Source organism: Piliocolobus tephrosceles, chromosome 1 (genome assembly GCF_002776525.5).
Source record: "Piliocolobus tephrosceles isolate RC106 chromosome 1, ASM277652v3, whole genome shotgun sequence".
Classification (NCBI taxonomy): domain Eukaryota; kingdom Metazoa; phylum Chordata; class Mammalia; order Primates; family Cercopithecidae; genus Piliocolobus; species Piliocolobus tephrosceles.
This window is the reverse complement of record NC_045434.1, coordinates 144,975,488-145,001,832: the sequence shown is the minus strand read 5'-3', so window position 1 is coordinate 145,001,832 and position 26,345 is coordinate 144,975,488. Positions and strand designations below refer to the sequence as shown.

The 26,345-nt window shown below is 35.4% G+C and overlaps 1 protein-coding gene across 3 annotated transcripts in view; it reads right to left on the bottom strand.

The window, feature by feature from the left end:
* The window catches only part of PIGK (phosphatidylinositol glycan anchor biosynthesis class K), a 116,501-nt gene that overhangs the window by 2,223 nt on the left and 87,933 nt on the right, over positions 1 to 26,345 (bottom strand). The window contains exons 11-12 of one of the 3 annotated variants that reach the window (XM_023209168.1): positions 15,578 to 15,697; positions 2,507 to 2,899 (exon numbers count right to left, since the gene is read on the bottom strand). The exons of 1 other annotated variant lie outside the window; for it this stretch is intronic. In XM_023209168.1, the coding sequence (XP_023064936.1) occupies positions 2,861 to 2,899; positions 15,578 to 15,697 (159 nt within the window). In that variant the 3' untranslated portion in view covers positions 2,507 to 2,860. Of the gene's footprint in view, positions 1 to 2,506; positions 2,900 to 15,577; positions 15,698 to 26,345 lie in introns of those variants that run through there. One more of the 3 variants, XM_023209161.1, reaches the window with a different exon arrangement.

Genomic DNA, 26,345 nt, shown 5'->3' with positions numbered 1-26,345 from the left:
TTGAGGGCCAGTGCCTTGGGTCATGTTTTTCCCTTGAGGTAGAATGCTCCTTAACCTATTCATTGTGCCTATTCAAAACTCACTAAATCAAATGCCTCCTCCAGACTCTCTCACCTGATATGTTATTTTCTTTGAGTTCCTATAGTACCTGAACTATAACTCCTTCTCCTGTTACTCCTATTCACTATTATACTTATCTTTATCACTTATCTCCCTGTATACTCCCTAGGATCAAAGTCCATCGAAGTCAATTTTTTATCCCCCTTCTCTATTCCCCACCCCCCAAGTGTCACGTATGGTTTTTTGTCCAGCAAGACTAGTCTTCCTCATTTAGTTGTCATTTCAACAGCTACATTACAGCCTTGTAATTGGAAGTTTGTGACAATGATTCTTTTCCACTTACTGAATTACTGGCCAAGACTGTAACAACAGTTATGATATTAGAATCATATTTTAGACCATCGGGGAGAGAAATGGTAAGCTAAAATTGGCTTTTATCATCATGTATAATGTCCATCAATTCAAAATTAACTTTTCAAACTAAAAGGAGAGAAAGCTACCTCAATATTTTAATTTGGATCATAATGCTAGAGTTTTCAGAGCTTTTAATCAAATGCTTAATATAAACTGACCTACCAATGTTTAAAGTGGTTACCTTCCATCTTCATTCCTATGCTTACCCTCAACCTCTACCAGTCCATCCAGAAAACTCCCCCAAAATTTATCCCAAAATATTAAATCCAATTTTCCTCATGTTATTTTCCACTTAAGAGTCTGCAGTGGCTTCCACTCAACATGTGTGATGATAATGGCAAAAGGTCCTTGCCCTCTAGTATCTTATAAGATGGTAAGTTTGGGGGTTCTCAAACCATTTCTAATGGCAAAGCTCTTGGAAGTTACAGTGCTTTCTGTGCAATACCGTGAAAATCTTAATTCCAGTAGAAAATCTACAATATTTAATAAAAAGCAAAGCTATATTAAAGATAAGCTATATAAATATCACAAGCCTGTGTCAACGAAAAAATAAGTGAGTGAACTAAACAAGATCAGTGCTCAGTTTTTGTCCTGTTTATTTTCTACTAGTCAAACAATTTGTAATTCACACAAAAGGATTGAAAACGTTTAAGATCTAAAACTACTTTTCCACATACCGGGAAAAGATTACCATTATTCATTATTAGTGGAAGCACACTTTTATACAATCTGTAGATATTCCCTGAAAGCCCAGTTTAAAAGCACTGACCTTGTTTGAGAGATAAGATACTGATTTTCCCTAACAACTAGGAGTCCCTGATTTAAATGGCATTTAAAAACACTCACACTTAGGTTACTACTGTAGAAAAGTTAAATACATATTGTCAAAATCTGGCACCAATGTAAACTCTTAACTAAGGAGAACAGGCTATAGACAATTGTTCCATAAATCCAATTAATGAACTTCAGTGCTAAAAGAGTTAGGAAGGCATTTAAACCAACTCATGTTTTTCAAAAAATGGTGAACATCATTTAAGCTCTACATTCATTAGAGATTATAGAAATAATAACCAAGTAGTTAACAGCAAATCTTTTTTTTTTTTAATTATACTTTAAGTTATAGGGTACATGTGCACAACGTGCAGGTTTGTTACATATGTCTACTTGTGCCATGTTGGTGTGCTGCACCCATCAACTTGTCAGCACCCATCAACTCGTCATTTACATCAGGTATAACTCCCAATGCAATCCCTCCCCCCCTCCCCCCTCCCCATAATAGGTCCCAGTGTGTAATGTTCCCCTTCCCGAGTCCAAGTGATGTCATTGTTCAGTTCCCACCTATGAGTGAGAACATGTGGTGTTTGGTTTTCTGTTCTTGTGATAGTTTGCTGAGAATGATGGTTTCCAGCTGCATCCATGTCCCTACAAAGGACACACACTCATCCTTTTTTATGGCTGCATAGTATTCCATGATGTATATGTGCCACATGTTCTTAATCCAGTCTGTCACTGATGGACATTTGGGTTGATTCCAAGTCTTTGCTATTGTGAATACTGCCGCAATGAACATACGTGTGCATGTGTCTTTATAGCAGCATGATTTATAATCCTTTGGGTATATACCCAGTAATGGGATGGCTGGGTCATATGGTACTTCTAGTTCTAGATCCTTGAGGAATCGCCATACTGTTTTCCATAATGGTTGAACTAGTTTACAACCCCACCAACAGTGTAAAAGTGTTCCTATTTCTCCACATCCTCTCCAGCACCTGTTGTTTCCTGACTTTTTAATGATTGCCATTCTAACTGGTGTGAGATGGTATCTCATTGTGCTTCTGATTTGCATTTCTCTGATGGCCAATGACGAGCATTTTTTCATGTGTCTGTTGGCTGTATGTATGTCTTCTTTTGAGAAATGTCTGTTCATATCCCTGGCCACTTTTTGATGGGGTTGTTTTTTTCTTGTAAATTTGTTTGAGTTCTTTGTAGGTTCTGGATTATTAGCCCTTTGTCAGATGAGTAGATTGCAAAAATTTTCTCCCATTCTGTAGGTTGCCTGTTCACTCTGATGGTAGTTTCTTTTGCTGTGCAGAAGCTCTTTAGTTTAATTAGATCCCATTTGTCAATTTTGGCTTTAACTCTGCAGCTGTAATAACTCCAGTGACTTTCCAGTGAGATGGATTTCTTGAGGTTGTAATTTTACTATTAGACCTTAAAGTTAGCAGCCAGAAACAGTTGCCAGAGATAAGACAACTATGGAAAAAATAGCATCTTTGAAAGTAACTATCATTTTTCCAAAGATTCAACAACTAGCCCTGGCAGCTGTTTTGACCCATTATTCCACAGGCTGGCTTGGAGAATTCTGGAGGCACTTCATTCTGGTCTTTCAACCTCCTTGACAGGTATGTGTTTCACATCTAGACCACTGATGGCCAGGGTAGGAACAAAGAGAAAATCAAAGTGCTATTTCTCCAACAGCAAACTTTAAAAGTAATAACGAAGGACTAAGAAATATATGTAATTTCTCCAAAATTATAATGGAACGGAAAACTTATTCACATGATAATACTGCACAAGCTACCAAAAGCAGCAAATCTTGGCCTTTCATAACTGCTCTTTACAGTTGCTATGTTTTTTAAATGTCTATTCAATACCTTTTTTTGATTAATAAAAATGGAAAATGCATTATGAACTAAATGCACTTTGGACTCAGCTTAAGATGGTATCTGAATAGAATCTCCTAGTACAGTCTCTCCCACCTTCTCACAATAATCCATACAAAGGCACAGAAAAAGACAACAGCACATCCTACCAAAATTCAGTTAACCTCTGATGAGAAATCTCTAACAGTTTCACTATCTGAAAGTCCCAGAAACCAGCACTAGAAACAAATTAATGGTAGTCCCAGTTTTCTGTTTGGTATATACCATGCAAAGGCTTGCTTTGTTCTGTGAAACACAATACATCTGCCAGCTGAGTAAAGGACTTTAGCTCACTCCCTTTTTCCGCCTGCTGTTTAACAGACACAGTGCTTATGCAGTAGAAAGATGGCTTTATGAGGCAGCCAGAGTTGTGTAACTCATTCCCAGTTCCCAGTGGCACACCTCTTTATATGTCCATTTAAATATAATTCCCAGCAAACAATATGACAAAAGGGTAGAGGGGCAGTGACAATGGTTCACTGCTTCTTGGAAGGCTTAGTATCACAGGAAAAGCTCTGCAGAGACCAGAAAATGCAGGGAAAACCCTGTTAGTAGTATATGTTTTAAAAGTATGTTTCTTTTCCATATACTTTAACTTTTTTTAAGTGCCCCCAAAAACAAGCTTAAGTGGCTTGGTAGCAGATGATCCTAGTTTAATTCTGCAAGCCACATTTAGATCGGTCTAAGAACCGGTCACTTGGAACCACATAACAACCTATTCCTCAGATACAGATTTGAGAAGGCATTTAAACCTAAGTGGATAGTGAAAACCATCCACACACTCTGTTAGCAAATACCAACAGTGTCCAAATAAAAAGGAAAAACTGAGGTGGGCTCTATGAGGAAAAATACTCCCAAACATGAGAAATAAATTATAACCTGAAGATGCATGCAGAGAAGATCTCTCTGAGAAAAATTTAATAATGAACCACAAATTAATTTTAGACAATTTTTGTCTGGCATAGATTTGAATAAAGATTCACAACCAACCAAAAATGAAAGAACAATATAAGGAGAAAAAGAATACATGACAGAAAAACAACAGGTTGAAATAAAGGGAGCTGGATGACATAATTTTGTAACAGCAAAATTAAAATCCACATTTACAAGGTACATGGTATTCTAAGCACATCTTCAAGTCCTTCATTCATCCAACTGTATGTTAGATTGATGGCAAACATGGCCCTAATTATTCATACTTGGATGTGTTCATACCCTCTGCAATGTGACTTTATAGAAGCTGTCATCAAGAGGTAGAATCTATATCCCTACCCTTTGAATCAGCAGGTCTTATAACTTCTTTTGGCCAACAAAATGCAAAACAAGTAACAGTGTCCCAACTCCGAGTTAGCCTCAAGAGTCTTGGCTTGCTTCTGCTCTCTCTCAGACCTCTTCCACCACCAGGAAAAAAGCCTAAGCTTCTAGAGGATGAAACATCAGCTACAGAAGAGCTGAGCTTCCCTCCAGCTAATAACTGGCCAACTATAAGGGCAAAACTATCTAACTAATCCAGAGTTGACCACACCACAGACTCATGATGGAGCCTGAGAACAGAACTGCCCAACTAAACTCATACTAAATTGCCAGCCTGCAGCATTGTGAGCTAAATAAATGACTGATGTTTTAAATTACTAAGTTTGGAGTGGTTCATGATACATCAAAAGTTATGAAATACATCCACAGTGGTGACAATTAACATGAAAAAAAGGAAAACCCTGATCCTTTATCACCATAACAAAATAGAAAAAGTTCCCATCTCCATACTTGTAGCTTTAGGTTTTTCTAACAATGGCATAAGAACAGCATGACAGGCAGCAAATCAAGCCCTCAGTTTAGTGGAGATGCAGTGCTACTCTTCTCTAGTTCTCCTTTATAGTTTTCCTGGAAAGAAAGAAACTCCAACTGCCACCATGCCAGGAATTGCTTTCAAGGAAAGACGATGACGCAGGGGAATCTAGAAACTAACTCATCTAGCTTCCTTTTAGCCTTCTTCCAACTGAAGTCTAGATCTGAAGTTTGGTTCCTTTTCTTTTTAAAGTTACCAATTAGAGGTAATCACATATTGCCCCTGTGCTGGGAAATGCACACTACCCAAGATCTTTATGTACCTTTTTCCACGATAAATGTGCAAGGCAGTTAATGTAATCTAGAAAATTAAGGATGATTTGTTTTCAACTATGATTTGGGTTTTAACTGAAAGATGACCACAGTTTTCCCTTAATCGTGATTTTAACTTTCCTGTGATAAGAACACTCACTGTTAACATTATTAGTTAACATTACTCTGGAATTTCTAGCCAATCCAGGCATAACATGTAGGAAGGGAAAGTAAATGTTCATTACTCATAGATATTATCATCAGATATCAAAAAGCTCCATAAAATCAATTCTTAAAATTATTGAGAATAAAGGGCTCAGATTTCATATAAATATTTTTTTAAAATATCTTTCAAGTATGTCAGCAAATATGAGTCAGAAAATAGAAAAAAATTTCATTCACAATAACAATAAAAAACAAAATAACCATGAACACCCATAACATGAGATGTAAGGTAAACAATCTACACTACTCTACAGAGAGGGGTAAACAGTCAGAAATATTAAAAAAAAAAAAAAAAAACACTAAACAATAATGTGATTCTGATGCAAAAGTAGAAAGATGAATAAAGCAGAATAGAAACTAGGCAATCAGTCCAGTATCCCAGGATTTAGTATATTATAAAAGGGCTATCACAAATCAGTGGGAAAGGGAATAGTAGTCCTACTGGCGCTGTAACAATGGATTAGCATTTGGAAACAAAATCAGTTTTGTTCCTAACCCAACACTGTAAACAAAAACACACTTTACATGGTTCAGAATTAAATATAAAAACAGAAGAAGAAAAAAAGACAAAATGTAGGAGCATCTGTACGATAAAGGTATTAATAAGCCTAAATGCAATGAGTGAAAATAAAAAGAAGGTGGAGGAATTTTTTTTTTTTTTTTTTTGAGACAGGGTTTTTGTCACACAGGCTGGTGTGCAGTGGCATGATCTCAGCTCACTGCAGACTCCTCAACCTCCCAGGTTCAAGTGATCCGCCGGCCTCAGCACCCCCAAGTAGCTGGGACTACAGGTGTGTGCCACCATGCCTGGCTAATTTTTGTATTTTTGGCAGAGACAGGGTTTCGCCATGTTGACCTGGCTGGTCTCAAACTCTTGAGCTCAAGCATCCTCCATCCACCTTGGCCTCCAAAAGTATTAGGATTACAGGGGTGAACTACCACGTCTGGTTGTAAAGGGATTTTTAAAAGAGTTTTTTGAAAGATCTGTATTTCGAAATATATAGAAACCAAATTAAAAGGCACATAAATGGAAACTATGACAGAAAAGGGGATAAATCCAATACAGGAGGGTCTCCCCCAAATCAGTAAGACACAAGGGTATATCAATAAATGGAACAGGGAAATATTTTCACAAAATTACAAATGGCTAACACTTGAAAAAAATCATTTTTCTTCATCATAAACACAATATATTAAGTATTTCTTCCTCTTCTTACAATTAAACTAGTAAATGTTAATAAGGACAGTCAACTTTTCTGGAAAATAACCCATTAACATGTTTAGAGGTCTTTAAAATTCATTTATTCCAATTCCTAGGATTTGTAACACTTCTAGGATCTATATTAAGGAATTCTGAAATGCTCACAAAGGTTTTGCATGAAGGTTTTCTTCTCAGTGGCTACATAATAAAAAACAGGAAGGAATCTATAGTCACATAATACAGGAAACATTGTACAGCCACATATTAATCAATAAAAATATTTTCAAATAATTTTAATGATTTGGAGATGCTTATACTAAATAAAATGGAAACAATGCAAATTGAATCTGAAATATGATGTTTTTCTATAACAATATTCACAGAAGGGAAATATACTAAAGTCTTAGTGTTTTTCTGGGGGAAGCAGGGGTACAGTTGGTTTTAAATCTCTTCTCTATACTTACCTAAGCTTTTGAAAATGTTTTCTATAATGAGTATGTCTTACTTTAGTTATTTTGGGGAGAAATCGGATTATGCAGCAAAAATTTGTATTGAAGGAATCCACCTAGAAGAATCTTCATATACTCTTTTCCAAATTAGAAGAAGCACTGCAGCAACACTGTTTATTACTGATACCCAACTTTACGAAAAAGTAACCTGAATAGCGTAACAGCAACATAATGTAATAAAGTGCCTTTTCAGTATGTGTTTGATGATATTGTTGCCATATGACAACACTGCTATTTTTAAAACAACTATATGTAACCTTTTAGACATTTTACAATGATTTTTACTTAAAATCAAGTGACAAAATTGGTATAATTATTGCATTTGGCAGTACAGTTGCATTTGAGGTAAGTTCATATTAAAGTATATCTTGTAATTTCATTTGTGTCCATTAGAGCTGCTTAAAAAAATGACTGATTTTATGTAGTTACTCTAGTGACTGCCATTAAACGCACTCCTCTTTTTTTAAACTTTCACAATAAGTTACAATGCAAAGGTAAAAAGCGTACATAAAACACAGCAATATGTTATAAGCAAACACTTAAAAGCTTAAGGGCTACCCTCTTATTGAAACGCCTAATATTTCAAATTTAAAAGAGAGGTAGCTAAGCAACACTGTACTTCCAACTGCAAATAGTATTTTGTTTCCCCTCCATGTTGCTAGGAGAACATTACCACATAAATTTCAAAATAGTTAAGAGAGCACAGATCTAAGTATTAAAATTATGTAAAAAGAAAAAACTTAGGATTTTGAAAACTGTACGCATTTATTGGAAAGCAAATGGAAAATTTCCAAGGTTTCAATGAGATTCTTAAAGTATAATGAGCATATCAGTTCAGTTAAATTGTATTTTAAGGAAAGAAAGAAAGTATAAAACAATCAATTATTTCAGAAAATAGCTGTGTTCAACTATTTAATTAGTGGTAGTTTATTAATATTTCCAGTCTATATCCTTTATATAAAATACAATTTGTATTTTTCTAATTATATTAATAGTATAAGTCAAACTGGTAGGCAGAATGTAAGACAGTTTCTAAGATACCCTCAACCTGGGATACATACCCTATATAATACCTGTCCTTTGAGTCTGGACAACACCTGTGAATATGATGGACTATCTCTCCTATAATTAGGCTGAATTATATGGCATATGAGGGATTCTGAGGATATAATTAAGGTCCCTAATCAGTTGATTCTCAGTTAATAAAAAAGGAGATTATCCAGAGCATAGGGAGAAAGGTGGGAAATAAGGCACTGAAATAATCAGATGAGCCCTTTAAAAGGAGGTCTAGATATCAGAAATTGAAATTGGAAAGACAGATATATTCGAAGTAGCCAAGATGCTCTCCTGTTGGCCTCCCTGAATCAAGCGGCCAGGTTGTACAGTGCAGTACAGACACGGAATGGCAGACAGCCTTTACAACTGACTGACACCCTCAGTCCTACAAACACAAAGAACTGAATTCTTTTAATTAGTAGGCTTGGAAGAGAACCCTCAGCCTCAAATAAGATGATAGTCCTGGTTGACACCTTGATTAAAACTTTGTGAGACCCTGAGCAGAGGAACTAGCTAAGCTATGCCTGGACTCCACTCATGGGAAGTGTGAGATAATAATGGTTTTAAATCACTAAGTTTGTTATATACCAATCAAACTAATTCACAAATCTGCCAAACCTGGATGAATAAACAATACATGAACAAGACATGAAACTATTTATTACATCTGATACTAAAAAAGTATGCGAGGAATCTACTTGCATTGTTGGCAGAGTTTCTTGGGTGGAATAACACAGTTATGACATTAACTTTATGTTTTAAAAAAAATAGAAGTAAAGAAAAATAGCTGAATTCTTCCTAGTCTTTCATACCTATTTATTATTCTCTAAGACCTACCTCAAATTTCACCTCCAGGTTAAGTCTATTCTCATACCCCAGTAAGAATTAATTTCTTCTTTTCAGGGCACTGGTGATATTTGGTTTATTATCTCACATGACAGATTAATGACAGATTAAATTAAATGTTAATATATGGGTGTGAGTCTACTACATTTTGATCTGTTAGTGATACCTATTTTTGAACCTGATCAGGCCCTCACAAGCTCTGGATACAACAGGCCAGTTTGTCTTAGTTAAGTATGATTTTCCTCTTGAAGAGAAAAAATATAAAATACTCAAATATAAACATCATCTATTAAATGCCAATTCATTAATGTTCTCGGTTTTAGGATTTGAGGAAAAATTAAAAATTGTAGTGATCACTTGTATAATCTACTTTAGGATTCCATAGTGAGAAGTCATAAGTTAAAAAACATTCTTTTGGCCAGGTGCGGTGGCTCACACCTGTAATCCCAGCACTTTGGGACACCGAGGTGGGTGAATCACGAGGTCAAGAGATCGAGACCATCCCGGTCAACATGGTGAAACCCCATCTCTACTAAAAATACAAAAATTAGCTGGGCATGGTGGTGCACACCTGCAGTCCCAGCTACTCAGGAGGGTGAGTCAGGAGAATCACTTGAACCCAGGAGGCAGAGGCTGCAGTGAGCTGAGATGGTGCCACTGCACTCCAGCCTGGCAACAGAGTGAGAATCCATCTCAAGCATTAAAAAAAAATTCTTTCAAAATCATGTAAAAGATAGAATTCCAATGGAGGAGGTTAAAAGACTTTCCAATTGGGCAAAGTAACTACAGTTGGTGAAAACATTCAAAGTTGGCAGCAAGACCTGTTGTGGTATTCCATTCAGTGGATCTCATTTCAATGTACTACTTCATTGTGCAATTAATGAAATCCAAGGATCTCCACAGGAGAGGCATCCACTGAAGAGGCATCCAGGCTTAGTTTCCTAGTAACCACTCCTAATTTTTTGGATTCTATTATATTTCTAGAGGCAACATCCTCCAATATTGTGAGTGGCATGCTTTAAAACTGAAGATTACAGATGAAATTAAATTTGCAAATCCACTGACCTTAAAATAGTGACATTATACTGGATTATTTAGGTGAGCCCAATAGTATCACAAATATTCTTCAGTGTGGTAGAGGGAGGCAGAATAGGGAGAACAAGAGCAATGACAATATAGCTTTTACATTCAAATTTCCAAGAGCTCTTTCTTATACAAAGAAACTTTTTTGTTTTATACCATCCTAGTCTTCTTTAGTATATAAAATAAGGGTCAGATGGCAATGACATTCTACCTTTAATTTACTTTGAAGAAAGTAACTCTCATCCTAGGATTCAACATTGTGGGTGAAAGAGGGAAGGAAGCAAGAAACCAAAGTAAAGTCCAGTTGTTTGTGTAAATGCCCTTCAATTTGGATCTTTCTGATGTTTTCTCATAATTAGATTCAGGTTACGCATTTTGTTTGTTTATCAGAAATACTTTGTAAGTAATACTGAGTCCTAATTGTATCACATTATGAGGCGTACAGTATCAGTTTGTTCCATTATTGGTGATGTTGGCTATGGTGGCATCCTTCAAGTTATAATACAATAAAATTACTGTTTTTATTTACTCTTTATAATTGGTAAGTAATTTATGGGACAATAAAGATTTTCTTTTCTACTCAAAAAATGTAAAATAATTTGAAGTTCAAAGTAAATGAATATATTTTTTAGTTCTTAACCAAGAAAAATAACCCATAGTCCCCTCAAATAAATAATAAAGCTTCATTTATCAACAGTGTCTATCAGTGTCTGTTTAGGGGTAATCAGAGTTATGCTTCCACCTATGACGGATTAAATGCTAAGGAATTATCTGCCCATCTTGAACAATTAGAAAGTCAGACAAAAGGTAATAAACAATGGTTTTCAGACATTGGACAATTTGTACCAGTTTTCTGATCCCTGAGAAAAAGGAAACAAATGAGTCCTTTAATTGCCCCATGCTCATTGCCTGTAGGCAGTTTCCAAACTACAGCACAAGGAAAGAGACCCAAACACAGCCTGGCAGTCTTGCTGAGTGTTAGAGACACAAATTAGAATTCAGGGAGGTTTAGGTGGTTAGAATTTGTAGGATAGAAGAGGAGGGAGCTGCACAGGAAGAAATACACACAGGAGCTCCAGAGATCTGCAGAGGAATCTACTTGCATTTTTGGCAGAGTTCTAATCTATGCATGCATGACAAGAAACTACCTATAGCTGGTAGAAGGGAAAAAATATCAAAAGGCCAAACAATTCCCAAAGCTCCTTCAGGGTTGGGAATTGTTCATGTACACACTTAAAGAAATGGACAGACCTTGTGAGATACAAAAGCATCAGGTCCAGCTTATAGTGAGGCTAAATCAGGATAGTGGGACTATCTTAAAAAAAATAAAAATAAAAATAAAAAAGACTGCTCTGTATCTGTCGGTAACAACTTAAAAGCAATTCTTAAAGTGATCAAACTTACCCTCAAAAAAAATTCATCACTAACTATATAAATAAAGCAAAAATATAAAGTCCAGCAGCTAATAGCAACAAAAAAACTAAAAATATCTAGCATCCAACTTAAAAATCCAAGCATGCAAAGAAGAGATATATGACATACAGCCAGGAGGAAAATCAATTACTAGAAAAAGACTCATAAATAAAAAATGAAAAAGATGATGATTTCAATGGACAGAGATCTGAAAGCAGATATTTTAAATCAAATGTAAAGAAAAACATGAACATATGAGGAATATTTAAATTAAGAATATTTAAATAGACCCATATAAGATCCTGAGATAAAAAAATATGAAATTTCATTTCATATGAAATGAAAAATACATTGGATGGAATTAACAGCAGATAATACACTGGAAAAGAAACATCAGAGAACAAATAAAATAGCAATAGAAATTATTCAAAATGAAGCACAGAAGAAAAAGGGCAGGGAAAAAAATAAACAGAGCCTAAATAAGCTATGGCAAATATCAAGCCGGGTAACATTTGCCTAATTGGAGTCCCAAGTAGGAAGGGAGAAAAATACCTAAAACAAATAATGACACAGGATTTTCTCGCCCCTTCACCGGACTCGCAACAGAGGCACCCTGTTTACTTGGCCACCATGCTCAACCCCTTGTGGGAGGCAGCATGTGAGCGAGCAAGTGTGGGATCCAACTGGCCATTCCGGGCACTGGCAGGAGAAAGCTCCATGCAAGGCCAACAGTAGCACCCAGGTGAGGGTGCCCATGACCCTGAAGCCTCAGAGTGGGTGTTACAGTGTTCTCTTAGTTCTGCCTCTGTAGACAGTGGTGTGTTAGCAGCTCAGCTGGCCCCTTGCCTCAGTGCATGGAGCAACGGGGCGACTGCCCTCTACCAGCAAGGGTAAAAGGCTGGCGTCAGAGCCTTTCTAGGTACCCACGCTTGGTGGGTCCTGAGCTCTTGTCTGGTGTCCAAGAAGAATGAGGTCGTGTAGACAACTGAAGGATGGTGAGGTGGAGAATTTAACTGAGCAATGAAAACAGCTCTCAGCGGAGAAGGGAGCTGGAGAGGGGATAGAAAGGGCACATCACCTTCCCCGAAGTCAGGTTATCTCTTCCTGAAGTTCAGTCATATCCCTCAAAAGGGCACGTCACCTTCCCCAAAGTCAGGTTATCTCTTCCTGAAGTTCAGTCGTATCCCTTGAAGTCCAGCCATCTCCCTCCTTATCAACTGAGTCTGGGATCTTTATAAGCACAGGATGGGGGTGGGGCAGGCCGTAGGTAGTTTTGGAAAAGGCAATATTTGATTGGTAAAAGGGCATTATTCAGAAAGAACCAACTGGGAGAGAGTGGGAAAACCTTGGGCCATGGGTTTCAGGCTGTCTGCTTCTTTTTGGCCTGAAGGTGGGGTTTCACTGGGCACCCATCCCTGTCTGCCTAGAATTTCTCTGTCTTCTGCCTCTATCAATAATAGCTGAAATTTTTCCAAATTTCATGAAAACTAGAAACTATCAGATCCCTAAAGCTCAACACCAAGCAGAAGAAACAGAGAAAACCACACAAAGGGATAGCATAATCAAAATACTGGCAATGACAGAGAATATCTTTAAAACAGTCAGAGAAAAAGGGATTTGTTCTTACAGAGCGGGGTTCAGTAAACTACAATACACACGCTGGACATCTGTTTTTATTACTAAAGTTTCGATGGAACACAGTCATACCCTTTCATTTACACATTATCTATTGGGGCTTTCACACTATACCAAAAATTGAGTAGCTGTAACAAACACCATTGTGGCCGACAAGCCTAAAATATTTACTATTTGACCCTTTAAGAAAAAGTTTGTAGTTCCTTGCTACGGAGAAACAAAAATAAGAATGACTGAAGGTGGGCTGTCAGAAACCATGGAGGGCAGAAAACAACAGAAAAACATCTTTAAAGTGCTGAAAGAAAAACTAAAAATCTGAATCTTGAAGCACAGGGAAAATGTACCAAGTTAAAAATCCAAAAAGTACATTAAAACTATATTTTATGTGGTATCAAAAGAAAACCACCAACACACCAAAAATGAATAATGCTTGTTTCCAGTTATATAGATATTCCTAAACGGGCAAACAGTTCATGGGAAAAGTTTTAAAATTACTGTAACAGGATTTTGTTACTTTGTTACTTAAAAGGTAAATTCCAACTCCTTGTTTTTAGGCAGAATTTCTTTAACTTCTTTAATATGGATCTCTCAAGAGAATCATCACATTCTTTCAAGTGTAAAAGAAGGACTGGCATCCTCCTTCTGAGATACATAGGCTGAAGAACAAATCATTAAGCTTCCCACTGTGCTTAAATGAAATCACTCTTGGGAGAAAATAGTTAATTTCAGTCAAATTAATTTTTTGGAACACTATTTGCTTGTATTAAAAAAGATCATAACATTCCTTATAAAATAAATTATCTAAAGTTTTAAAAAGTATTTTTAACAAAAGTAATCACTTTTAGTCATGGCAGTCATACAAATGTTTAACATATTTGTAGAACAAAAGTGAATCTCATAATTACTTTTCCCGTACTCTACTTATAATGATCTTTCCCATGGATAAAGGCCCTCTATGTGGTTTAATCAATGACAATACCCTGAAACAGTCCTTTTCTGCTTCTATATACTAGTTGAAGACAGCATGCTAATGTTTATAGTTTATTATAATAATTATTTGATAATTTTAGTTATACTAGATACAGCTATTTAGCATGAGGAAAATGTTTAACTAGCATCTACATATCAATATATAATTTATACATCTCTCTCAGGCAATGTAACAGATTGAATAACACTACCCTTTACAAGTAGACATTAATTATTTCACAAGACTAAGATATCTATTGGCATATTTTAAACTAGAAACACCTTAATTAATCAAAACTAGGTAACATGGATACTATTCTGTCTTTGCAAAGTTAATAGCCTTGGATATAGAACTGGTAAATTAAAAATATACACAAAATCAAATAATTAAATACACTGATTAGGCACTGATAAATATATATGAATGTAGATTAAAGTAAAACAGTCTTTTTTTTTTTTTTTGAGATGGAGTCTCGCTCTGTCTCCCGGGCTGGAGTGCAGTGGCCGGATCTCAGCTCACTGTAAGCTCCGCCTCCCGGGTTTACGCCATTCTCCTGCCTCAGCCTCCGGAGTAGCTGGGACTACAGGCGCCCGCCACCTCGCCCGGCTAGTTTTTTGTATTTTTTTTTTTTAGTAGAGACGGGGTTTCACAGTGTTAGCCAGGATGGTCTCGATCTCCTGACCTCGTGATCCGCCCGTCTCGGCCTCCCAAAGTGCTGGGATTACAGGCTTGAGCCACCGCGCCCGGTCAGTAAAACAGTCTTTTAAAGGAAAATATGTGTTTAAGAATGATCAGAAATTATAACCTGAGATAACTGACATAATAATGCACAAGTTACCCACCAAATATGACTGGTACAACAAAATGAAAGTTAACCCTGAATGTTAAAAATCTGTAACTAAAGATATTGATTCCTTTAATATAAAATGTGACTTTTCTGACATGCATATACCAGTTTTAAAGTGAATGATAATCTTAACTTATCAGGAAGCACATTAAGGTGATTTCAGGTCAACTTAGATGGCAGATTAAATAACTCCTAGTTACATTATTTAGATCAGTTGCAAGTCAGTATCTAAACTACTGCCAAGAATATAGCATGAGGCTGAAGGGAACTGTGTTTTAATTTGTCTCAATCCAGTCAGTTTCTGTATCTATATGAGAAGAGATCCCCGGGGGTTTTAATTTCTTTTTTTCCAGTGATACTTCTGGTAATGTTTTTGGTGGATCCCTGGATTTCAGTGATGTTAAGATAGGCATATAATAACAAATTGATAAAAGTAACAATTTATTTTCCTGTTTTCTTTTATCAATTTGTTATTACATGTCTATCTTTTTCTTTCCTTTAACTAAGATGTTAACTTACCTTATTACATTGTAAGTCAAAACCATCCCACGAGGAAAACAGAATGCGTTGGGCATGAGTAATTTCATTCATTTTCTTCACTGTATAATGCACCATCTTTTCCTTGTATAGTTTCTCTACCTTAAAAGCAGATACAAATATATAGCTAGAGAACAAAGAAGCTCCACTTTTCCATTTCCTGGAGCTGAAAATGGCCCATTTTCTCACTTACAGTACTGCTTACCCCAACTTCTGGAAAGTCAGTATTTATTAAAAACCAACAATCCTCCAGCAAACCATTCATATGCCCCTAATACTATGGTTTACACTTCACCCTTAAAACAAATACAGTTAGAAAACCTAATGATATATCAGATGCTATGTGATACATTTTGGCATAATGGACAACAGGAAAAGAAAACATTCTTCATATTTGGCACATTTATAAAATTACAATGAATTTTAAAGGATCAAAACTCAATTTAGAATAGTCATTATGCTTCTATCATGTCTTATTAAAATCAAAATCTATTATAAAGCATATTTAATGTCTTTAATATTTATAAACAAATTTTTAAAGAAAAAGAAAAATTTATTATATATTATTTGTGAAGAAGCACCAAAAATTTTTTTGAAAGCCTCTTTGTTAGTAACTAAGTTGATGAAGATGTAATAGAAAGGGAGTAAAGTTAATTACTACCAAGTATCTTAATATTCAAAGAATACAAAGTGTCAAATGTCTAATATTCATTAGGGACGTTTGCGTTCTAAATGTGATGAACTCTGAATTACTTTGACTTGTGAAGATGTGTATCTGTCTAGTTGTTTTTAATTACTAATTGTTTTAGCTGTATGTAGCTAATTCTCAAGTATTCAAGGTCCACTCATAAGTTAATGCTTATCAAGGCTCTTTGACACTCACTTTTCTCACAACTTTGGACATTCCACTATAAGCTGCCCACAGTAGTGGGGAAGAGATTAAAAAAATAGTACAGGCAATCTTCAACCAGTGAATGAGTTATATTCTAAACATTCTCCTTATCATCAGTTTTATGGAAATTAAAAATGATTTTATCGAAAATCATGTTATGAATGGTGGTTAGATTATCCAGATAGTTCACAAATGCCTATTAAATTCTGAAGGCCACTGTACCATTTAAACTACATGGAACCTCAGAATAGGTGACCACATAGCAGAAACTTTCTCTTTTCAAGTGAGCCATCCATACATAAAATTTTAAATAAGCAAAGCTAATCTTTAGCACTCTCCCCTATCATTTTTTGAACCCACATCTCTTCAAATCTCTACATGTCTTAAACCCTCTTTGGGAAGTCAAGTGCAGCTGGGGTGAAGAAAGCAACTGCAAACAGAATTGAGAAGGTAACTCTCTTTAGGCCAGTATCTAAATAAATGGATACTCATTTGCTGAAGAATTTTGAACTAAATCTGTTGATACTTATTCTTCCAAATTACATTTTCAATTAATCAGAACATGAATTACACCTGTTGATATCTCTTTCGTCAAAATTTTCTGGAGACAAAGCCTTTGTGAAAAAAAATGTTCATAAGGAGGAAGTATACCACAGTAGTTAAGAAGATAAATTTTGGAGTCAAACAGACCTAGAATCAAATTCTGGCTATCCCACTTATGAGATGGAAGACCTTAGGCAAATTATTTAAACTATTCTGAACCTCAGTTAATTCATGTATAAAATGGGAACAATTTCATCAATGGTACTAGTTATTTTTGGATGATCATTATCATTACCAACTGTAAAATACGTTTTGCACCTATTTACAGTTGTACAACAAAAATGAAAAGAAACAGATGCTTCCTCAACTATTCTCAGTTTAAAAATCTTTATACATTTGGTGAAAACAGGTATCTGTTTCTGCTTGGGAATACTTACCACTAGTGACACAACTTCCATTTCTATTATAGAAATTTCACATATCAGAAAAGGGATGTAATGACAAATTTGTAGGTGGACCAAACATTTTCAAACTTAAAGTTGATTATTAAAACATTATTAAAATGTTGATTGTCATTCTCAAACGGCTTTACCCTTGCATTTATCCCTTGAGAAACGACATTTTTGGAAGTGGTTGTAATAAGTTATAATATGAAAGTTGATATTAGTTTATATTAATTTTAAAAATCTGATATTAAGAGATTAGTCCATGATCTTCAAAAAGTTTAGTTTTCATTACTTGCCTCATCACTTGAATAAAAATACATGAAAAATGTATTACTTTTCACTAGACATCAATTTTAAAGTTGCTATGGTTAGGGAAAGCTCTACATGATTTTAAAGCAATATAAGTCAGTCCTGAGGCAGACAGAGTGCTAGGGATTCAGCATCCTTTTGATGAGTTTCCAGATATTGATAATTCAATAGGCACATTTTTTAAAAGAAAGTGGCAGAGATTTCTACTTGATAGACATTTCAGTCCACCTTTAGTAAAGTTTAGCTGTAATGGAGTAGGTATTACTGTAACAGAAAAACACTAAAATGCCAAAATTGCAACAGTGGAACAACATGAAGAGTAATGACAAACAAAAACAGAAGAATTGAAAAATTACTGCAATCCATGTCACATAATGTAAGGAGCTAGAATTACACAGCCTGGGACAACATTTCAAAATGCAGAAAAGTGAAAAGAGATTCTCAACTATACATATTTTGAAATATCCCAATTACAAGAGTAAGAGGCTAATTATACAAATAAAATGTTTGTGGGCAGAGACTGCAAATAATTCAAATTACCTGTATTGGTCCTCAACCTGAGGTGGTACTGTGTTCCATAGGTGGGGAGGAGTTCAGAAAAGGTGAGGTCATTTTTTTTTTTTTTTTTTTTTTTTTTTTTAGCATCACAATGACTAAGCAGTGCTACTGGCAACCAGTAGTTAGGGCAAGGGATGCCAAACATCCTGCGATGCACAGATCAGTCCTGCACAGTGAAAGAACTGTCCCATCCAAATACCTAGAATACTCCCACAGAGCAACAATGGACACACCAGGATACTGTACGAACTGGTTACACTGGAAAAAATGATCTCTAGGACTAAAAAGGAGTAACAAAGAACAGATGAAACAAGACTGTGCAAGATAATCTTCTATGTTTTAAGCAATAGCCTGGCAGGAGACCCCAGTACTTCTCTCTAAGAAACTAAATCTGTAATGGATACATAGCTCTAATCTTTTGTGCAGCTTATCTGAAAAAAAGAGAACAGTAAGGTGATACTGTACCACCATCATGTACAATGTGCAGAGGGCCATTAAAAATAGAAATCTTGCAATCTACTAATCTTACCAAAATATTAAAGGATTTGTAGGAGGCCTTGTAACTGAAATAGGGGGAACCAGAGAAAGCCTAGAAGATGGTTAAGAACACAGTGGGGAAAACAACAGATATTTCCCCACAAAGATAAGGTATTCACTGATATATAACATTTGATTAAGTTAAAGTTTTTTAAAGCGTATATGGGTTTATGGCTTTGTTTACACGGAGCCTCTGCCTTAGTGGAGGGACCTAAATTTATGAAGATAAAATTGACTCATAATGGTGACTCCCAGAATTGAATCTCTCACACATCCTAAACCCCAGGCAAGCATCTACCAAAAGGTTTCTAATCAAGTTGTTTAAATGTGTGTGTGCGTGCGCGTGCGTGCTTGCTTAATATAAGAAGCTGAGATAGTAAAGATAAATTTAGTGTCACAAATAGAAATAACAATCATCAGGACCAAGAACAGAGAGACTCCTGGGAGGTTTAAATTCAGTACTTAGTTTACTGAGTTCACACCATGCCTCTGGTGCTTTCATGTAAATACGATTACAGTCGAGTAATCAAACAGTCGAGTTTCATACTGAAACTAATAGTTGCTTCATTACCCCGTTCACTTAATTTTCTATGTCACTCTAACTAAATCTACTCAACTTTAAAACTTCCTTTAACATGGTCAGATACATTAGATACTTTGCCACCATTCCACCGACTGCAGACACCCATCTTGGAGTCCTTCATTGTCTTGCTCCAATTTGTACTCTTTACTCTTTAAACTTCTGCACAATTGTCACCTCGGAACACACTTCACCATAAATGGGAATTTCACTAGCATCTCACCATGATGGCACAATCTCTTGTGCCTTGGATGATTTCCCCTCAGGATTTTTGGTTTGCTTTTTCATTTAATGGATCGTATCTCAAGGGGCTTCTTGACAAAGGATGAATAAGAAAAATTATCTATTGAGACTTGGAATGTCTTTCCTATTTTATGATACTTACACCATAATTTGCAAATGAACAGAATCTTAAGTTGGAAATTATTTTCTCACATAATTTTGAAGACACCACTCCACTGCTTTCTGGTTTGACTGGTATCTTCTGGGAGGAATTCCTCAATCTTCTGCTAATAAAATATAAGCCTAAATTCCAGTGTTCTGAAAGCTAAACAGGAGGAAGACACTTGGGAGGAAGACAAGAGGGTGTTTCTTTTTGGACCCAACCTCTGAGGTGCCTGGTACCTATCTTCCCAGGGTTCTGCAGTATAAACCGCCTCGTTCTTACAGGACTCCAGCGTGATGGAAGTTAGGGCTGAGCTTTTCCACTCTGCTAAATGTCAGAGGGTAAAGCATAAAAATGTCTTCAACCTGTCATGCTTAACTAGTTTATAAACATACTTGCAAATGTTGGTACCAATTACCACAGTGTCCTCAATTTATGCCTATTTATACTCCCCTCCAGTAGTATTACTACCTCAGGCATCACTGAGTATTACTACTTTTCATATATTTGCTTGAAGTTAAAAAAAAACACGAAACTTTCTGATAAAAATAAACAATTCTAACATCATTAATGAACATCAACATATTTTATCAGTTTATTATCCTCTACTATTTCAACTTTGGAGGCATGTCTGTGTGAGTTCTTTACGTAAGTTCATTAGGCTGTTCAGTTTTTTTCTTGCCATTCTGTAAGAGTTCTTTATAATATGAAGATGCTAATTCCATGAGGAAAATATTTTTCCACTTTGATATCTGCCTTTTCTTTTCTTTCTTTTTGAGATAGGATCTCACTCTGTTGCCCAGGCTGGAGTACAGTGGTGTGATCACAGCTCACTGTAACCTCGAACTCCTGGGCTCAGGGTATCCTCCTGCCTCATCCTCCTGAGTAGCTACGATTACAGGTGCCCATCACCATGCCGGGTTAATTTATGTTTTTTTGTAGAGATGGGGTATCACTCTGTTGCCCAGGCTGGTCTGCCTTTTCATTTCAGTGTATAGACATTTTACATTTTTACATCACTTGAACCCAGGAGTTCAAGACCAGCCTCAGCAACAAGGCAAAACTCCATCTCTATCAAAAATTAAAAAAATTAGATGGGTGTGGTAGGATGCACCTGTAGTCCTAGTTACTTAGGAGGCTGAGGTGGGAGGATCACTTTAGCCCGGGAGGTTGAGGCTTCAGTGAGCCATGATTATGCCACCACACTCCAGCCTGGGCGACAGAGACCCTGCCTCAAAAAAATTTTTAAAAAGTAGATATTTTTTTCTACTGAAAAATCATACACACTATATCAACCACGCTGAGGGGCATTCACATTGTTTCCAGTTTGTTGTGGCCACATTAATACTACTATAAATATTACTGTACTCAGATTCTTATCTTATACAGCAGTACTTTTCCTTATATATTAGAAGTACAAGCTAGATTCTCACAAGTGGAACGACTGTGTTGAAGAGTATGTATACAGATACTCCTGTAAGTCCCGATAAACCCATCATAAATTAAAAATATCATAAAGTTGAGAATGCATTTAATACACCTAATCTACCAAACATCATAGCTTAACCTAGCCTACCTTAACCGTGTTCAGAACACACACATTAGCCTACAGTTGGGCAAAATAATCTAACACAAGCCCTATATTGTAATAATGTCTCATGCAGTTTACTGAATACTGTATATGACGTCAAACTTGCGACAGTTTTGCACCATAGTAAAGTTGAAAATTCCTAACTCGAACCATTCTAAGTCAGGGACCGTCTGACTTATATGTGAAGAGATGTTGTCAGTTGGTCATCTCAAGAGGTAGGAATAATCCATATTTCTAACAACAATGTACACAAGTACCTTTTTCCTAGCATCTCTGACAGAAATGGGTGATTTTGATTTTTAAAATATCTTTATTGAGATCCAATCACATACCATAAAATTTACCCTCTTAAAATGTACAATTCAATGGTCTTAGAATATTCAGAGTCATGCAATGATCACCACCAAGTTTAGGACATTTTCATCACTCCAAAAAAGAAACCCCATATCATTAGTCAGTCCCCATCACCTCACCATGTCTCAGACCTAGGTATCCATTTATCTATTTTCTAGATTTGGCTATTCTTGACATTTTATATAAATGGAACCATACGATATGTGGTTTTTTGTGTGACTGGCTTCTTTCATTTAACATGTTTTCAAGTTTCACTCATGTTTTAGCATGTAGCTGTACTTCCTTTGCTTTTATTGCTGAAAAATACTCTACTGTATAGATATGCTATATATGATTTATCTATTTATCAGTCGAACATCTGTGTTATTTCTACTTTTTGGCTACTAAAAATAATGCTGCAATGAATATCTGTATATAAGTTTTTGTGTAGCTGCATGATTTTATTTCTCTTGGGTATACAACTAGGTTGGAATACTGGGTCATATGGTAACTCTGTGTTTAACCTTTTGAGGAACTGTCAAATTGTTTATCAAAGTATTGTTTTAATTTTGCCAGTTTGATGAGCACTAAATAATTTCACTGAATTTGTAATGTGTACTTCCTCACTGAGTTTGAGGTTCCCTATTCTCAATCACTGGCCATGTCATTTATTTCTAAATAGATTTTCATCAATTTTTTAAATCTTTTTTCTACTGAGTTTTGCTTGCCTTTTATAAACATCTGAGAGTCCTTTGAATATTATAGATATTAAGGAATTTTCTGTTGTCTTCTTTGTAAACATATTTGTCTTGATTGTAACATTTGTCTTTTAACTTTGTGGAACCTGTGTCATATAAAATATTCCATTTTTGTGGAGCTAAATGTATCTTCAGAGTTTCAGGGTTCATTAAGAAGTTCTTCTCTACTTTCAGATTACACATGCAGTTGCCTATATGCTCTTATAAGATTTTAAATTTTTATTTTACATTGTCTTTATGAAAAAAATTTACATTGCACATAGTATGAAATAGAGGCTTACCTGCTTTTCTACTGAAATAAAAATATATTTATCATATATTAAATTATCAAATATAATAAAAAATTTTTCTGGATTCTCTAGAATTCTGGTGTGTTTTAAGCCACAGGTCAGGCCTACCTGTTGCTTACAACATCAGTTTAGTAGGTTTTAGCATTTAAAAAAATATAAAATAGAATAAGAAAATAGAGTATATCATATGTAATAAGGATACGTGTGTGATAAAACCTTTTATTTCTTTTAACATATACATACACATCAATGGTCATTATGCATATAATATATTTCTTATCATGAATTAGAATCCATAACGTTTGAAATTCACTCCTACATGTGTTCCACTGATCCTCTTGTCTATTCCTTTGTCCATATAATATTTCTCTGATTACAGATGCTTTAGGCTAATATTCTGATATCCAGTAAAACAAGTGCCTCTCTTACATACTGTCTTTGGTTATTCTTGGACATTTGTTCTTCCACATAAATCATGTAGTCATTTTTTTCTAACATTAAAAAAGAAATACTTGTTTCTACTCTAATTAGAATTGCTAAATTGGGAGAATTTACACTTATACTTTCATCATATTGTTTATTCGGTATGTCTTTCTGTTTCTGAAACAGTAAATTTCTATGATTCTTATTATACAGATCTATGGTTTACTTGTTAAATCTAATTGTAATTATTTTATAGTTCTCTTCACTGCTGTGACAGAAAAATTTTCCCATTTTCATTTCTGTGTGTTTACTGCAAATACAGAGAAGCTATCAATTTTATTTAAGAAGCCAATTTTATTTGGCTATCTCATCACATTCTCTTATTAATTTTATTGTTCATAACTTGAGTCTCCTGGGTTTCCTAGGTATACAATCATATTTTCGAGGATGGCTAGAAAAATGGTAAATAATTTGACAGTATAAAATGGTAGTAGTGAGAATCCTATCTCCTGACTGTAAAAAGCAGTTTAAATATCACATACAAGAAATGAATTACTCAAATGACTGACGCTCATTCCTCTCTCTTCTATTTCTCATTTCTCCTTCTGTTTCAGCCTCTGTCCCTGCTTTGAAAGCCTCCATCTCTCCTGCATCTTCTAAGTTGTGCTACTAGTGAGAGTCCTTGGCTTCTGGTGCCTGGGTAGTAGGGAAAAGAGGTGGTCCTGGCTTTCAAGGTACCATTAAAAATATGTTATCTATCCATTTAGAGATATGTATATGTAGTACAAGGCAAGATGCTAAAAGAAATATCAAGAAACTGAGACTGTCCAGAAAGATGATAAAATAGGATATATAAGACATAAAAATAAGTAATTCTATTTTAAATAGAAATGACATGTGCTCCAAAACAGGTATAGGTAAAGTATAAGATTATTTCTCATGAAAATAGTTACAGGGGGAGATTATGCACTACAATAATGCTATAACTTAGATATAGATCAAAAAGCTTTTGTGAAACTAGCTGAACCTAATTATCACATGTATTACTATTCTCTTAGGAAAAAAGTTGCAAGCATTCATTCATTTATCGAGACAGGATCCCACTCTGTCACCCAGACTGGAGAGCAGTGCCACAATCTCAGCTCACTGCAGCCTCAATCTGGATCCCAGGTCCAGGAGATTTTCCCACCTAAGCCTCCCAAGTAGGTGGGACTACAGGCACGCACCACCAAGCCTGGCTAATCTTCTGTATTTCTTGTAGACATAGGGTTTTGTTATGTCGCCCAGGCTGGTCTTGAACTCCTGGACTCAAGTGATCCACCCACCCTGGCCTTCCAAGGGGCTGGGATTATAGGCATGAGCTACCACGTGCCCAGCCAAAATTTGCTTTTAAATAATGGACTTATCAGTTAATTTCTGACAACACAACTCATACATTTCTAAAAGACCAGTTGGACCGGCTAATGGTAACAGTCCTTAAGTTGTAGTACTGTCAAAAAAGGGAAATAACTAAAGGAATAAATGAAGAGTCTGCTATTAACAATGAACTGTCCTGACTACTCTTTTACTGAGAACAGGATTCATTTTATTCAATAAAAATGAAATACATAAATTCCTATCATGTAAAATTTCTTAAAGATAGGTATTGAGTAAAATCAAGTGCTACTAAACTTTAATATAATGTTTGTAATTCAGTGTTAAAATTAACACAGTCTCTTGTACTGCCAAAAAAATCACAATCTAAAATTTTCACCAGGGTCAAAAATTCTTTATATTGGAATTCACACAGTGTACAATAGCAAAATGCAGCTGTTACATAAACCAGGTAGTTTATTGGTTCATTCATGCTATAAAAATATTACTGACATTTCATCTGGTCAACCGTCTTAAAGGTTAATTCTTGTTTCCTCTTTCAGATTTTATTCTAGGTGAACTGTTCTGGGCAGATTCTATTTACCTATTCTGAGCAAACCACAAACTGTTTCATTGCTCACTCTTACTGTTAAGAACATATTGACTGGCTGCCTGCTCTGCTGTTTAATTCATTTATGCTGAGAGTCAGGCATGAAGACAGAATTTTAAATGTGACATTTGCAGACTGTTAGGTCATTTAAGCTCTGACAACACTAGGGAATTCCTGACATATAAACTGGATCTGATTACCAAGCACAGACGAGCTTCCCAAAGGAGCAAATTTCTGATCATTTTTTGTAATTTCTCACAGAATTGCAATACTAAATTTTAATGTCAATGAAAAATATATATAGCCAACATTTTAAAGTAAAAGCCTGTTTGTTTTAATAAAGTTCAAACTGGTACTTCTAATCCATACATATCAGCTAAATAAAAATTATTTTGATGGAAAAAGACATATGGAAAAACTCACAATAACAATCAACATTCATAACAATTCTGAGAAAGTCTGCCATTTAAGGGCTTTTAATATTTACTATAATATGTAAGGTTCTGAAAATTCTGCTAGGTCTAAAGGCTATAACTCTAGTCAACAGACCATTTAAAATTATTAGATTCTGGCCCAGCAGGGCAGAGGTTATATACTGTCAAATTATAGTACAAAGTCTAAGCTTACATACTTAAAACACTGCCTTCTCAACAATTATAGTTAGGTAGAAAGGATGATAAAATCATTATAATTGGAAATGAACAAATTGCCCACATGACATGCAGAATTACACTTCACAAGGGTTGACAATGGGGCGGGGTAAAGGATGTAGGGCAAAACTGTTTTCTCTTTTTAGAGACTCCAAAAAATTACACTCAATGATATTTTTGCAACTGTTTTTCCTTGTCACTAAGTACTATACACAATGGGTCAAAATGAAAGTTTTCTGAAATTAAATTTCGTAGTCAAATAATGCACAAAAGATAATCCTTATTTTATCCCATATTTTCTGTAAGTAAGAACTCTGGTGTTAAACAGCAAGTAGCCTTTTAATACTGTGCTTCGAATGGGACTTTCAACTGTAATAGGGGTAGTCTAAATAGGGATAGACAGCCCAGAATGCCTTTCAGCTACAGCACATTGATTTTGAAAACCCTAAAAAAAGCAATTACTTTTCAGAGATTAAAAATCTTGTTTCTTTC